This window comes from Cibotium barometz, chromosome 23 (genome assembly GCF_041138505.1).
Source record: "Cibotium barometz isolate CiBa-2024 chromosome 23, ASM4113850v1, whole genome shotgun sequence".
In the NCBI taxonomy this organism is placed as follows: Eukaryota; Viridiplantae; Streptophyta; class Polypodiopsida; order Cyatheales; family Cibotiaceae; genus Cibotium; species Cibotium barometz.
The window spans coordinates 28,477,486-28,494,042 of NC_141068.1; the positions used below are offsets into that span (position 1 = coordinate 28,477,486).

The 16,557-nt window shown below is 44.6% G+C and overlaps 1 protein-coding gene across 5 annotated transcripts in view; it reads left to right on the top strand.

Annotated features, from left to right (window-relative positions):
* LOC147625818 (cilia- and flagella-associated protein 100-like) overlaps positions 1–16,557 on the top strand; it is a 131,337-nt gene that overhangs the window by 90,447 nt on the left and 24,333 nt on the right. For 4 of the 5 annotated variants that reach the window (XM_086817387.1, XM_086817392.1, XM_086817391.1 and 1 more), the window contains 4 exons: positions 680–757; positions 10,189–10,242; positions 10,404–10,463; positions 10,664–10,814. In XM_086817387.1, coding sequence (XP_086673513.1) covers positions 680–757; positions 10,189–10,242; positions 10,404–10,463; positions 10,664–10,814 — 343 coding nt within the window. The remainder of the gene's footprint in view (positions 1–679; positions 758–10,188; positions 10,243–10,403; positions 10,464–10,663; positions 10,815–16,557) is intronic. The other variant, XM_086817388.1, reaches the window with a different exon arrangement.

A 16,557-nucleotide genomic window follows, 5' to 3' on the forward strand; every position in this document is an offset into this window, starting at 1 on the left:
ATGAGAATATCCCCAAAGCATTGGGATCAAGATTCAAAACACCACCTGGTCTCACAAGCTTCTGTATAGCATAGATGGCCTCTCAATTGCAAAAAACGATGGTAATGGTGAAGCAGGTCCTTGCTTTCTACTGTGGTACAACCGTAGATGAAATCTTCGTGGTGCTTTTTAAGCTTGCAGCTTGCATGAGACAATGGCAACATTTAGTACAGGATTTGTATAATCTAAGGCGGAATGCTCAGGTAGGAGATGACTTGCTGAAACATTTAAGGAAAGGCAGCGTGGAGTATCTTCTCCCTCCTTATTGTCAGGAAGAAAGACCTGGCATTTGGGAAGGTAATACAAAGAAGGTGTCCCTATCTAGTGGGAACTTCCCTTGTCTTGTAGAGTTCTATAACATGAGAATGAACTTCCAGTCCCAACTTGAGGAGTTGAATCACTTCAATCTCAGTTGTGGTGGTGCATGCAAGAAGATGCTTAATATTAAATTCAACTTGACAATCTACCTTCATTTTGTTGGATGCATATGATCTATTGATCTTTGAGTTCTTGTATACCTCAGTTTGCCTCAGTAATGTCTGAAAAAATAAACTTTAATTTGAGGATGAAGGAAAACATGCTCATACCATATCTAAGTGACTTTTAAGAGATGAAGACTGGATCTAAATGCTCATGTCAGGCTTTAAGGAAGAGTGAAGAAATGCTTTTGGAAGATACAGCACAATTCGAAGCCTTCTTGAAACAAAATGATGAAAAGGTATCTCTCATTTGGGTCAAAAGATAAGGTTGTAAACCTACAGAAAGGCATGTACTTGGTGTAAGAAATGAATCAAACAAGCCAACATTGAGTCGTGCAATCTCAGATTTTGCATCTTGTGTAATCTCAGAGTCTGAGATGTTAGCTTTCAGTTTTCAGTTTTCGTTGACTGTTGCTTTTTCTTATTTCATCCATGATGAGATTTTATGGACACTGTACACATCATTTTGGTCTCATAGACCCTTTGGGTCTTTTGAAGACGTTAATATAACTCTTTCTTTCTTTCTTTCTCTCTCTCGCTCTCTCCCATGGACCCCAACAATTACAGGACTATTATGATTGGCCGCACACCGGGCAAACTTTATGGGTGAGTACTTGAGATGGAGCTTAGCACACTAGGAGAGAGACAAGGGCATAGACCATCAGGGCAGGCAGGCTTCTGTAGGGCATTCTCCACTTTGGATCACATCTTCACCCTTCGAGCCATCATAGGGGAGGCCAGAACATGACACTGGCAGGTTTACTGCTGCTTTGTGGATTTCGGCAAAGCCTTTGATATGGTGCCCCGAGCTAGTACTACAGAGACTCCAGGATTTGGGGTACCATCCGACATAGTGGAGGATCATTGCATTATATGAGTTGGTCATAGGGCGGGTGAGATGCCCAGGAGGATTATCAGAGATCTCCAGTACCATCGGAGTGAAGCAAGGATGCACACTGTGCCCCACTCTCTTTGGCCTCTACATTGACGAGATTTCGGTTTTCATTGAGGCGTATCACTAGCAGGCATCCTTGTTTCCATACTACTTTATGCTGATGACATTTTACTTATTGCAGATTCTCCAGAGGCTCTTCAGAGGCATCTTGACACATTACAGGACTTTTGTGTACAGTGGGATCTCACAGTAAACCTAAGATGGCACACTCATATCAATATGTGTACTTGGGAGTCACTTTTACCGGACCACACTTCTCAATGAGCCATGCTGTCTGCAGAAGCTAGACTGATACGAGGGCATGCTTTTCTCGTTCTCATTGAGAGAGAGTGCTTCTAGGCCCAATTCCAGGAACCGAGGAGTGGCTAAATGGCCGAAGATAGAGAGGCCTCAGGTCGTGATGCTATCCTGTATGATATGCGGCAAACCACATGATATTATCCTGGTAGTAGAGGCACTCTTCGAGACAGTCACATACATTCACAGGATCAGCGCCACGGCCCGAGGCTCGCTCTACAGTCCTCCCAGAAGCTTACAGCAGAAGGGCACGAGTCATGGTATAGCTGAGTATGCACTTGGTTCACGAGGTAGGGACTCTGGATGGATCACCTCCTTCCACTCTAGTATGACCCAGACTCCCCATTCATCAGGTGGCCTCAGGATGACAAGAATCAAGTGATCAGATATGATTTAACTCTCCCATGGGACTATACATACAGGATACCTGGATCACAACACATGAGCCACTCTCAGACAAACGACAATACTACATGGATACTTTCATGAGGCTTACAGGGGATGGTTTCATATTGAGGACCAGATATCAAACAAGTCAACATTGAATCGTGCAATACTCTCTCTCATGGATATGATGTAACCTTTTGGTCTCATAGGTCATTTTGGCCTTTTGAAGACGTTAATACAACTTTCTTTCTTTCTCTCTCCACCATCAAGATCGGTTCTGGCTGACGCGGGTGTATCGTCATTAGTTGATCACAACATATCTCACTCTACACAGGATCATCTGTTGATCACATGTACTGTCAGATGTTTTCATTTTACTTTTTCTTTCAGTTTTCCATGGCTTAGTATATCCTTGGTACCATTGTATTACTTTTGGTCTCATAGGCCCTTGGGGTCTTGCGTGGATGTTAATATAACTTTCTTTCTTTCTTTTTTCTCTTCCTCTGAGATTTGGAATATGTACATAACATTCACACCCAAAAACTTTCAAGTGTGCAGATGAAGATTTCTCACCCGAGTAGGTGTAATATTATTAAGAATGTACACAGCTTGTTAACTGCCTCAACCCAGAAATAGTTAGGTAGATTCTAGCCACTAAGCATACTCTTTGAAATCTCAACAATAGCGTGATTCTTGCGCTCTGCAACACAATTTTGCTGTGGAGTGCAAGCGGTAGTGAGCTATTGCTTCATGGCTCTTTCTGTAGCAGCCTTGTTGCCTAGCACACTAGGGTTTGTGGCTGGACTGTGTCATGGTTTCACTCTGTGGTAGTATGCCTCTAGGAGTTGCTGCTTGGCTAGGGAGACGAGTGGCTACATTGCCCGCTCCACTATGCACACGCACACTCTAACAAGACACTACGCTTGACCTACACCGAAGAGACAGTGACAACATGCAATTAGCAAGATGACACTTAGTAGTACACACTTGAAGGAAAGAGACACACGGTACATAGCAATGAGGAATAAGAACAATTGCATTCATTCACTACACTAATTGCTCCCTTGTCAGTCCCAAGGTTGCTCATTTATACAAGTGGCCCAACCACCGTGTGAGTAGAATCTAGATGCACCGTTCGGGTAGCGTTTGGGCAATGCAGTGCCCGCCATTGAACGTGGTACGTGATTCCTTGTGCAACCTACTACTGATTGTTTGCCAATATTAGGGATGCACTTGTGCAACGCGCCATTGATTGCCATTATTAGGGACATGCTACCCGCTTGTTGATGGTGTGCAAGTGGCAGCCCTCCAAGGTAAGAGATAGACTTGGTAAATGCCATGGACAGCATGTAGCCGACGAAGAGGTTGGCTGTGGGTAGGTACTTCCATCAATCAATCACTAGCTTGGAGTGCCACTTGTCACTTTACAGCTAGATGGCCAACACTTGTCAACCGGACAACTAGCACTTGTCAATTGGACAACGGGGCAATTTGATAGGCTACATGTCACCCACCATGTCACGGGCATGGTGAATCTGTAAGCCGAGTGGGGTGTGCAGTGACAGACTCAACCACGTGTCCAAGAGATAAAGATATAGAGAGAGAGGGGGGAAAGAGAAAAGGGAATGGGGATCTTGCACAATACACCACATTGAGCGGGAAACAGGCCCCGCCCCCTTTTAGGAATTTATTCAGGGACAATCCATGGGCATGCTGGCCAGGACCAATACAATCAATCAACACAAAACAAATAGATATGCCAATGTAGGATATCCAAGTCGATGTCGATGTCAAGGCACAAGATCTCTGATGTTGAACACACCACACAGGGATGACCCACAAGTATCTCTCACCGGGATAGTACCGAATCTAATATCCAAATCCAATGAATCCAAGTCCAAGTCCAGATCCAAGTCCAAGTCCAAATCCAAGTCCAAGTTCCATAACCAAGTTCATGTCCAAGCTTCATGCCCAAATCCATGTCCAAGCTCTACGTCCAAGTTCTCCATGTCCAACCAAGTCCAAGAAACACTCGCTCGTCCCATGAGTAATCTCCACAACTCATATAGCCTTGTCCATGAAGAAAACCATGGAAAAGCTCTTTCTCGCAAGAAAACTAATATAAAACTTGTCTGAATGGTTTTCGAGAGCGATAAAAACCTCCAAAAAGCAATATTTAGGGTTTTTGGAGCAGTTTTAGGGTTTCTGAAACTTATGTTCTTACAAATAGTCCTTGAAGTACTTATGTGGGATCCATTTGGCATCCAATAGTAAATAATTCTCGAATTCCAAGAGGAACTTTCCGACCACGGTCTTTTCTCTTTTTCTCACAAAATGAAACTCAATCTTTTCTGACCCTTCCACCCCTGGTGGATCCTTCAAAACGAGTTTCTCTAGGGGTAACCTGCACATGGTTTCAATAAACTCTCATGGAAAACATTATATAACCTCCAATGATTTGAAAGGTCCAACCGATGACATACATGGTTGATCTTCTTGGCATCCTGAAAAGGTCCATATACCATCATTCCTTGACTTTGACAATCCAAAGATAAAATCCATAGCAATATTCTTCCATAGATCATTCAATTGGTTTAATAATCTTGCTGGTGTTTGTCGATCAAACTTGACCTTCTGACAAAACAAACATTCTTGAATCATAAAGTTCAATGTCCTTCCTTGTAGTAGGCCAATAGAAATAGCTCTCCAAAGCTTGAAGTGTAGTCAAAGTGTCTCTATACCCCATGTATGGAGCATGACACTCTTCCTTTACTTTGGCCTCAATTCCTTGTGTTACACATGACCTAGGTTTGTATCATAAGAAAACCCTTTTTGATGACATAGAAAGTCACCAAATCTTTATTTTGTAATCTATTCCAAAACATCTTTGAAGTCTTCTGTGGTAGCATAAAGATCCTTCATCAAAGTGAAATCCATAGGGTAACCCATAGAAACCTCATGGCTCAGGACTCTCCGAGATACTGCAGCTGCTACCTTGTTGTCTTTGACGTTCATAGGCCATAGCATGGCCTTCTTGGTTCAAGACTGCTCCAATGCAATCTCATCATGTTCAACCACAAAATGATCTAGAATAACCAACATTGATCCTTTCCTAGCATAAAGTCTCAATGCTTCAGAAGGGTTCTGTTTCAGCTTTGGTCCACAAAACTTCCATGGCTTTATTTGTCGAAATATGCGATGTGCTAAACACCACTGCAAACCACTCGTCGAACTTCCTGGCATGATGTCGATCTGATGATCTTCATATCTCTCTGTCGTCTTTGCCTTCCTTTCCCTTACTTGTCCCAAGGAAGCTGCATGTGAGAGAGCAGGCCTAGGAGTAGCTTCCTTGTCTCCTCCATAAGAAATAGAATGGATAGCTGTAGATCCTTCTGCAATGGTGGCTCAAAGATAGGCTTTAGCAGCTTCAACTCCTTTGGCTTCAGTGACTCAATCCTTGATGAAATCTGCAAACATTTGAGCCCTTCTTTGGTCCTTTTCCTTCCTTGCTCTCCAATCTAGGAATTCTTCATCTTGGAGAAACTGTTTGAACTGTTGAAAGTCATGATACTCTTATGATGACCTCGGTTCCTATCAAGAATTTTTGTATCATTCTCATGGTTGTTCCCTTCATGAGGCCCTCCTTCTGCTCTTGACATGGCTCTATCACCCCCAGAAAGTTTCTTCAAGAGAAATGCTGCTCTGATACCATTGTAAGCCCAACGGGGCGTGCAATGACAAACTCAACCACGTGTCCAAGAGATAAAGATATGGAGAGAAAGAAAGAAAGAAAGATTTTATTAACGTCTTCCAAAAGACCGAACTCGGCCTATGAGACAAATCGGAGTACCTGTATGGGGTATCCTCTGTCATCCCAACAAAATGAAAAAGTACTGAACAAAAAAGCTGAATCTGGGTGTGCAGGGGATGGAGCTCTACTACTAGGAGAATGCAAAGCTATATGCATGGAGTATACAATCATGATATGCAACCTAGCTAGCTCCATCCTGTACCATACTGGGGGTATAAAATGGTATACATCAGTGAAGAGGGTGTCCATAGCTCCCTGAAGAACATGCCTGGGTGTGCTCTGAAGCGAGCCAGTCGCTCCGCACCCTCTCTGTGAAACTGAGCTCTGATCTCTGTCATCTCTCTCTGGTATAGGCGTCGTGTCTGAAAGCCAGGTGTCCTCTGTCTCCTGCGGGCTCTAAGTGTCTCTGCTCTCTGGAGAGTAATTCCCTGCCGTGTAGGGGCTGGGAGGGGGATGGATCTCTCAAAAAATGTAGTAATCTGTGTCTGTCGCCCCCCCTCTGGAGCCGTCTGAGTCTGTAATAATGTCTCTCTGTGGCGTTGTATGTCTAGAATGAATCTCCCCAGTATGCGTTGGTCTGCTGCCTCAAAGATCTGGCGTAGGGAATGTGGCTCTCTGAATAAAATGGGATATCTCTCTCTGATGGCTGTATATGCTCTGCAGCTGCATACATAATGCTCCTCACTCTCCACCCCCTCTCTGCACAATCTGCATACCCTCTCCTCTCGGGGGATCCGTGCTGCTCTGCCAGTCTCAAACTCCAATCGGTGTGATGAAACTCTAAGCTGACCAATAGCCACTCGGGAGCCGTGTGGTAAAAAACCCTCCATGTATCTAGGCCTCTCTATAAATACATCATCAGCGATACTCATGAAGTGATCTCTGTAGTATAGCATCTTCGGTGGAAGAGGCTGTGTAGGCGATATCCATGTCTCTCGTGTATAGAGCTGCCATAGATCCTGTCTCAATACTCTGTTCCTCTCACTATGAGAGAGACGGATATGTGGTGCATCCCTGTCATACTGGAATTGTGGTAGATGATCCATGTCTAGGCCATGCTGTGAGAACCAATGTGTGACCTGTGCATACCATGATCCTCTGTCTCCTGCCTCAGCCAGCTGTCTAGATGCCTCAAAAGCTCTGTATGACAATCTGTCCTGTGGCATCTCTCTGAATCTGTCTAGCAAGCATATAGTCTGAAATATGGCCTCTACCATCATAGGAGGCGCAGCAAACTCTGCTCGGATAATGTCATGAGGTACTGACGGTTTGCTGCGTATCATGCGTGCCATCATGAGGGCCTGTGGTCTCTCTATCTGTGTCCACCAATGGGTAGCAAGGCCTGGCGCCCATACCGCTGCTCCATACATCAATGCCGGTGTGACTAATGTGTCAAATAGCCACCCCTTCGTCCGGGGCTCTTGAAAATGCGCCTGGTGACACTGTCTCTCTAGCATAGCCAATGCTGCATATCCCCGTGTCAATCTAGCTCTGGCTGCTGAACCCATGGTGAAGCGTGTGGCTGCTGCAGAGAAGGTAACCCCTAGGTACACGTATGACGTCACCACCTCCACCTGGCATCCTACGAGAGTGAATGTCAACTGACTCCTGCCGTGTCTTGATGTATGAAAGACCATAACCTTGGTTTTCCCAAGGTTCACAGTAAGACCCCTCTGTGTGTAGAAATCATCGAGTGCATGTAGATGCTGCTGTAGACCACCTGGAGACTCAGACACTAATACAATATCATCAGCATAGAGCATAATATGTACTGAGGTACCTGCTAAATCAACTCCATCTCCGCCTCCCCGTGTAATGAAGTCAGCCACCTCATCAATGTATAACCCAAATAGCGTGGGGGAAAGTGGGCATCCTTGCTTCACACCAATGGTGCTAGCAATAGTCTCGGACATACCTCTTGGACATCTGACTCACCCAAAAACTTGCTCATATAATGCATAGATGCCCCATGTCATATCTGCTGGTATGCCAAGAGACTGCAGGCGCTGAAAGAGCCTCTCTCGTGGTACTGTGTCAAATGCCTTCTTGCGGAAATCCACAAAGCAGCAATAGAGCTTTCTCTTCCTCACTCTGGCCTGATCAATCATACATCTCAAAGTGAATACATGGTCAGTGGGGTAGAGAAAGCTCTCCTGAAGCCTGCTTGCCCTGATGAGCGTAAACCTGCTCGCTCAGCATATAAGCTAAGCTCTTGCTCCAGCACTGCACCATAGAGTTTGGCCAGCACGTGGCCAACCATAACCGTCCTGTAGTTGCTCGGATCGAGCATATCCCCTGTTTTGTGAATCGGCACAATGGTGTGCATCGTCCACTCCGCAGGCAAACCCTCTGCTAGTGCCCTGTTAAACAGGTGTGCAAGAAAAGGAGCTAAAGAATCTACTGCATATATGAGATGCTCACCCTGCACGCCCATATGGTCGGTGGCCCGTCCATGCTGTAGGCGGCGGATAGCTTCCTGTACCATCGAGTGGGTAAAGAAGCTAGCTGTGGTAGGTCGAGGCTCCTGTGGCTGAGGTATAGGTGGCTACTGTGGGGCATGGTATAGGCCCTCTGCATATGTGTGCCATGTCTGTGGGTCTGCAATAGGTGTCGGGGTCCGGGGCTCTCTGAAGTGCCGCCATGAGACAGGGCTATCTCTACTCATGAAGAAATGAAAGATCTCTAGCTCCTGTATCTCTGCGAAGGCCCGCCTTTTGCGGCGAGTAAGTCTCCTCATATCTCTCCTCGACTCCTGCTGTGTGATGGCTCCCAAGGCTCTCTGTATGCGGAGCCGTGAGTATAGGGCTCTGCACTCGTCATCATACCATCTGTTCTGGGGCATAGTCCCAGGTCTCGCAGGCTCTCCTGAGTGTACACGATGTGGGAAGCTCTGTAATGCAGCCGTGTGTAGGAGTGATGCCAGTTGGGCTGTAATGGTATCCATAGGTGCCAGGGGATCCATGAGTAGGAGTCCATCCTCTACTCTGCCAGTGTATATGTCTGCCATGTCATGTGTGAAGTAGATGGTAGTGTGTGGCGTCGGTATGTGGGGGGCTGGTGATACTGGTGATCCGGCTAGTGAAAATGCCAAGTATGTATGATCTGCCCCCATAGGACGAGGTGGAATGGAGAATGAGGTGACAAGCTGTGATGCCTCCAAAGACCCCATAATGTAGTCTACCACCGTGCCTCCGGTCTGTGTATGACCCCCATGTGGGAAGCATGTCAGCCCTCCTGATCCCGGCCACTGTAGCATCCCGTTATAAATAACGAGACGATGCCTGGCTCCCAACTCTAGTAAGTGGTCCCCATAATGTCCTCTGTTTGGTCTAGTGTCCTCTGATGCCCGACTAGCCCCTATCTCCGACTGTGAGAGAGAGGGGGGAAAGAGAAAAGGGAATGGGAATCTTGCACAGTACACCACATTGAGCGGGGAATAGGCCCCGCCTCCTTTTAGGAATTTATTCAGAAACAATCCACGCCAGGACCAATACAATCAATCAACACAAAACAAACAGATATGCCGATGTAGGATATCCAAGTCGATGTCGATGTCGAGCACACCACAGGGATGACCCACAAGTATCTCTCACCGGGCTAGTACCAAATCTAATATCCAAATCCAATGAATCCAAGTCCAATGAGTCCAGATCCAAGTCCAAGTCCAAGTCCAAGTCCAAATCCAAGTCCAAGTCCAGATCCAAGTCCAAGTTCCATAACCAAGTTCATGTTCATGTCCAAGCTTCATGCCCAAGCTATATGTCCAAGTTCCATGTTTATGTCCAAGCTTCATGTTCCATGTCCAAGCTCTATGTCCAAGTTCTCCATGTCCAAGTCCAAGAAACACTCGCTCATCCCATGAGTAATCTCCACAACTCCTATAGCCTTGTCCATGAAGAAAACCATGGAAAAGCTCTTTCTCGCAAGAAAACTAATATAAAACTTGTTTGAATGGTTTTCGAGCGATAAAAACCTCCAAAAAGCAGTTTTTAGGGTTTTTGGAGCGGTTTTTGGGGTTTTTGGAGGTCTTAACTTATAGCCACACCTTTGTGCATGAGTAAAGGACGTTTTTGAGGACTCCAATATATGGAGGTCAAGTAAACTTGTATTGTAACACAGATTTAATTAAAAGCCTGAGTGCTACTCTATGTGGTATCATGTGCCTCCTCTCTTGGCTTTTCTCCTCTCCTCTCTGAATTTCAGTTTTTATTATCACATAGGTGCAAGAAGCCCTTAAGAAGGCAGAGCAACAGACAAAATTGAAGCAAGACAAGGTGGGAGTTTATCGCACCTTTGCAGTATTGATATGTGCAAACTTAGCAAAAAGCAACCAAGCTATTCCATAATAATTCAAATAGTAACTGAATTTCATGTAACAATAAACAGTAACCTAAATGGTGACAAAAGTGTGCTCTTATGATTAGAAGTTGTGCAGCTTGCAGATATAAAGAGGTTAAATGCTACCATTGCAACAATCAAGAAGGATCTTAATAAGGTTTCTTCAAGATACTAATTTACTTAATTGCTCAAACTTGCACTTCATGTTCCACATGTGATGGTTTATACACCTTTTACCAATTGGCTCATTTTTGTGTAGGAGTGCCAACACAAAATTGTGTTAGTTTCTCATCGATGTCGGAACATGCATGTCATGTCCTTAATGATCCTTCATAAATGCCTTTGAAATTTTTGCAGTTTCAAGAGCAACTCGATGAATGCAAAAAATACAAAGACTTTATATTGAGTCTCACTCCAAAAGAATGGTTTGACGCAAATAACCATTTGCATGGTGAACATACTAAGAAAAAGAGTGATGAAAAGGAAGCTGATGAAATTGTTTCTGGAGGTAATATTATTGTCATCTCAGCAAAGTCTTTAAATTGTGTTATAGACCTGCTAACACCTTATATGTAGTATGAGTCAGGGAATGATGGTGTGGTTTACATAGCATTTTTTGCTTCCTCCTACCCTGGTCCCTGGTTTTGACATTTGGTTTCTCCCACACTCTTCTGATCATTCTGTGATGATCTCTGGTTGCTTCATGTAAGATTGCAACCTACATCTTGTATATGTACTGCTTCCTCACAGATATCGTCCCTCAAAAAGAGAAAAATCTGGAAATAAATAGGGGGCCTCCCTCTGGGTGGCTGCTTTTGGAGGCAGTTTACATCGGGGGGAAGGCCACAGCAATTGCCTGCAATGCCAAATGATACCATCTTACTACTGGGGCCAGGAAGGGGATGGGGCTCCCCTTGTGCACTGTCCTTCATACATAGCGGTGGCCACAAAAAGTGTTAATGAGGGTGGTCCATATTTCATGGGATTCAGATGGATGTGGCAAGAGGATTTTTTAGCCTTCCACAAAGTTCCCTGTGATCCAGTGGTTAGGTATGGCTGCATTCGCAGCATGGGAGTTTGAAAACACTGTTCATGGGATTTCCCAGCAGCTCAAAAGGATTGGTGGAGGATGCTGCACCTTTTTACTTAGGACCAACATGATAACCACTTCATCACATGAGGTTACACTACGACAGGATGGCATTGGAATTGCACTCGATTTGTCTTACCAACAGATGGCCATCATGGCAACTCCATGAGTGTCGATGACACCCCCCCTACCCTCTCTAGGAGATGATCAGCATTCTCGCAGTATGGAAGATTTAGTCGGCCCCCTGCCATGAGACCATCAAGCCTCATCACTTATGGTTTGGGGTATTCTCAGGAACAGGGGTAACTATTCAAGTCATGTGCCTCCCCACTTTGAGAGATGCCTACATTTGTTTTGGGGTTATTGTTTGGTTGACATAGTCGGGCCCTCAAATCAGGTTTGAAGGGAACGATAGAGATATGATCATGAGGGTTACCCATGGATTGGGTCGATGGTGTCTTCTTCAGGATATGCCAGAGTCAGGCTCTAGCATAGAGGTTGGGCACTGCACGGGAGATTATTGCTAGCATCATAGCATGGCATATGTGGAAGGGTAGATGCACTGAGGCCATGGAGGGCACTTTGGTTTATGATACCTAGTGCATTTGCAAGATCTGGTGTGATATTATCCACACACTCATGACCACTCGGGCCAGGATTCAGGGATCTTCAAGGGCTACAGAAAGAAAATGTGGCCAATTCATGAGAGAAAGGGATCATGGCATCTTTTTCACTTGATCTCATATGGGGCCTTGCTGGCAGCACAAGGCACCCGATTGGTTGAGATTTCCCCCTTGCTTGGTCTGAAATCTCCCTTTCTGTAAAAATTCCCTTGCTGCTCTGCAGTGATGAAAGTCCTCTGGTCTGGGCATGGTGGAGAGCATTCCCCCACCGTTGGATCTCGATGAGCAATAAGGGAGAGGGTGTCGGATATCTTGTGGGGCTGAAACTGCTCCTCAGACATTCAAGGAAGCTAGATATGATGAGACTGATCGTGATGAGAGTGATCATGCTGTGTGCTTGCCATTACTGCTGGGTGTATGAGATGCTGCCTTTTTATGCAGTTGAATCCGCCTGTCAAAATGGACAGGGTAGCGAAATTGGTAAGACAGGGATGAGGCTGCCAAGCTGTGGGCTCTTGCCATGCCCCTCAGGGGTCCCACTGCACGTGGGCTATGGGTTGAAAATAGTGTCGGTGGCGGCCGATTGCGCCTATCCCATAAATCGTCTTTTTGCAGTGGGTTGTTCTATTTGACAATGGTTCAAACTTCACATTCTAGGTGCTACCTCAGCCTGACATTGTGGCCCCGCTCCGCATCAGTGTACTACTCCACAGGCTGATTCTACAGGATCTAGGCTCTTCTATTTTCTACTTCCCCCTTTAATGTGAGGCCAAATAGCGAGTGTGATGCTGATACAGTGGTCACAACACGAGGGACCAGAAGAACTGTTTATCCAAGAGTCTAGCTTACATGCAATTACAAAAATGATTCAAGCTCTTCATCCAATTTTAGAAAGGAGCTGGACTGGTCCTACGTTTGTCAAGATGACAATCCTCATTTCATCTTCCTCTTCCACAATAAGCTCCAGGTGGAGAGAGGAGTCTATAGGTACGTTTCTTGCCTCCCAATTTCACTGCCATGGAAAAGGATCAAGTGACCATCCACTGGGCTTACGTGTGTGCTAGATCCAAACTCACACTGAGTGTTTCTTCCCACACTGGTACACTACATCCCTTCTGAACCCCAATTAATGTCCCCTTGCGCTAAGGGTGACTCCTGAAGATTCCACAATATCTTCCCTTTGACATGCCCATTATTACTTAAAAGTGTGCTTGGTTTAAAAGATCTATGTAGTGCCTCCTGAGATTATGTTCTGGCTGCCGCTGTGACATTCCTTGGATGGAAGCAAAATCAATATCTTCACAATCCAAGAGCATCATGTCACTACGGGCCATGCCCAATCCGTGCTAAGATTCTTCCAGGATGTAGTCATACTGTTTGGTCTCCTACCATCGGCCTCTTGGACAACCACAGGCGGCCGGACCAGCAATCTCCTGTGAGAGAAAGAGAGGGGAGAAAGTCACCACAGTTGCATTAGCAACCACAATGAAAAGATACAAATTGAGTGATTATGGTCTCTTGATGTGCGTGTTACACACAACCAATGGCCCCAGTTTTCAAGCTTAAGCTTACTGTAGAGCCGCTATGGATGGACCGTTGGTACAACCCAAGTTGGCAGGCTGAGGCTTGAGGACACAGAAGAGTCTTGTGTGATTGAAGGAATGCACAAATTTTAAGAAGTGAACAACTATACAAGCTTTGGTCAGAGGATGCTTAACTTAGAGGAGGCATTGCATTCCTTGGAAGTAGGGGCACTGCCCCAGACTTTCATTGAGGATTTTGTGTGCATCTTAACCAAGCGCATGCGCTTTGCTTGCATGCCTACATGTGCAAAAGTGGGCTAGAAGCTCACAGATTATACAATAAAGATGAAACCCTAGACCCAATACTTTTTTTGGATTCACACCTAGAAGTGATAGTTTTCACACTAAAACTAAAAAGTCTTAGCTAGTATAGCCATCCAAAGTATAAATGAGCATTAGTGACTTGTTTGGCGGATGAGGATTAATCCAAAACTTCCCTCTTGAAGTCCGAAGTAGTTGGATAACGCAAAGAGAAGATGCTACTTCATCCTCAGAGTTTACTTAATGATTAATCCCCTTCTTAAGGACTAACTTGTCCTACTATCCCAAAAGATGGTTGCACTTCCTGAATTTGTCGGATGAAAGTGTACAATAGGCTGCTTTGTACTTTTCCAACCAATGGCTCCTTTTCAACACAAAAAAACAGCCTGTAGTACTGCATCTATTATGGCAACCTGCTCTATCAAAATCCCTGAAACTGAATGGTGTATACGGCTGCAAGTTTTACTGTTTGTAAAGAAATTTGGTCAGGATTCTAGTATCTACACATAATTTAGTAACTTGGTGCCAAGTGGTTAGTGGTTACCTGCGCTAGAATCCTCAAAGCCACTCTTTGTAGGTGAGGTTGTTGGTAAGCAAATGACTCCCACCAAAAGAGAGGCTTCACCATAGAATCCCTCCTCCAACATACCGCATTGGTTAATGTGGGGCCCATCTAATCATTATAGTTGATGAGCTCCTGTAAGACCTGAAATTGCCCATTCTCATCATCGGGTAATGCTTTCGGTAAGAAATCATCCCTAGCTGAAAGCAACTCTTGATCAATGAAAAGTCAGAGTGCCTTGTAGACAGGATGTAACAAAGCATCAAGGCCATGGATAGGCCTCTTCATCCACTTCCATCTCTTCTCCATGAGTTCCAAGATAGCATCGCGTCGAGTAGTCTCAAGGGGATCACTGTGAATTTTAAAATAAAGAAAGAATATCTTACATAATAAAAACGAAAGAACAAGTATTTAGATTCAACATTCTATTTTAGTTTATTACTTATTCTTGAAAAGTTGAATCTTATTTACCTTGTTAGCATATACTGTGGATCAAGCTCATCGAGGACTGTGGTGCGGGTAATCTCGACAATGGCCTCTCTCATAAAGTGAGTGAGGAGCCCCATAGTAGCCCCCTCCGTGTCTGTCAAGCGTAAAACCCTATACAAGGAAGTAACCGCAATGACTAGGGCAAGGACCTGGCACTAGAACTCCTCTCTCAAGCATAGTCGTTGAATGGCTTTTGCCTCATTGACACGCAAAGGTATTTCACCTTGTATCCATTCTTGCTACTCCAGTGAAACCATTGTTACTTGGAGCTTAGGCATGACATCATAAAGGCGCTCTACAAGAAGCCACATGTAGGCAAAGCGCGTCGAGGATGGCTTCTTTATCTCCAAGTCACTGTGATGGCGGAAGATAGCAAGGGCCTTGACTGAAAAAAGTGACAATTTGAGTGTCTTGTGTCACCACACTCTTCACCCACTCTAATTTGCCTATGTCCTCCATAAGCAAGTCAAGGCAGTGAGAGGCACAAGGAGTCCATACTATGGACTTAAACTCCTCCTCAAGCAAGCAACTCATCTTGCGGCAATTGGACGCATTATCCGTAACCACTTGAACCACATTTTTGGGGCCAACCTACAAGGATGATGGATGCATGAAAAAGGAAAATAAATAAGACTTGAAAGTTGAGTAAAAGGCAAAGGCTAAACTTTCAAGCTTCAAACTCAAAAATTAAAATTGTATCTCACCTCGCTTGATGATCTTGGTGCTTTATTTCACTCCTCTCCAGAGATTGATGATCTTGGTGCTTTATTTTACTGTTTGTAAAGAAATTTGGCTTCAGGGATGATCTTGGTGCTTTATTTCACTCCTCTCCAGAGATTGATCGTGACAATTTTTCGTTTTTCGAGCTGGGGTTTAACACAACCTTAGAATGTCGCCTATAGACTCGAACAGATAAGCGCTTTTGTCATTAGCTTCATCATTCCCATTTCTGATAATCAATCATGCATTGCATTAGCCAAGAATCTAGTCAATCACCAAAGGTCAAAGCATATGGATACCAAGTTTCACTTTATTTGAGAAAGAATTGAAGGTGACCTACTGTACTATGAAAGAACAATCTAGCAAGCATCTTTACGAAGGCACTTTCATATGACATATTCAGCAAGTGCAGACATCTTTGGGATTGCACAACTTAATTCTCAATAGGGGGATCCATGCAACTGCGATATACTTTGAGGATTAAGTCTCATCTTCTTGATATTTTGGTCTCTGAAATAGGCAAGACAGTACAATGCGTTGTATATTGGGCAAAGGATTCTCCTATCCTTGGTTATTGGGTAAATCAGTCAAGCAGGGTTGCCCTTTGAGAGCATTACTATATGCTCTCAAAGGATCCTTGGTTATTGGGTAAATCAGTCAAGCAGGGTTGCCCTTTGAGAGCATTACTATATGCAATTTCCACTCACCCTTTGCTTCTATATATGGACAAACTCATGGATCAAGGACTTTTGCATGGTTTTAAACTACCAGATGGTTGTAATTTAGTGGCGTAGGCTTATGGTGATGATTCCTTTTTCTTCCTCAAAAACACTCCGCAAGGTTTGCAAACCCTTATGAAGGCTCTTGAATTCTTTGGGGAAGCTGCAAGATTGTTCATTGATTTAAACTATTACCACCTAGAC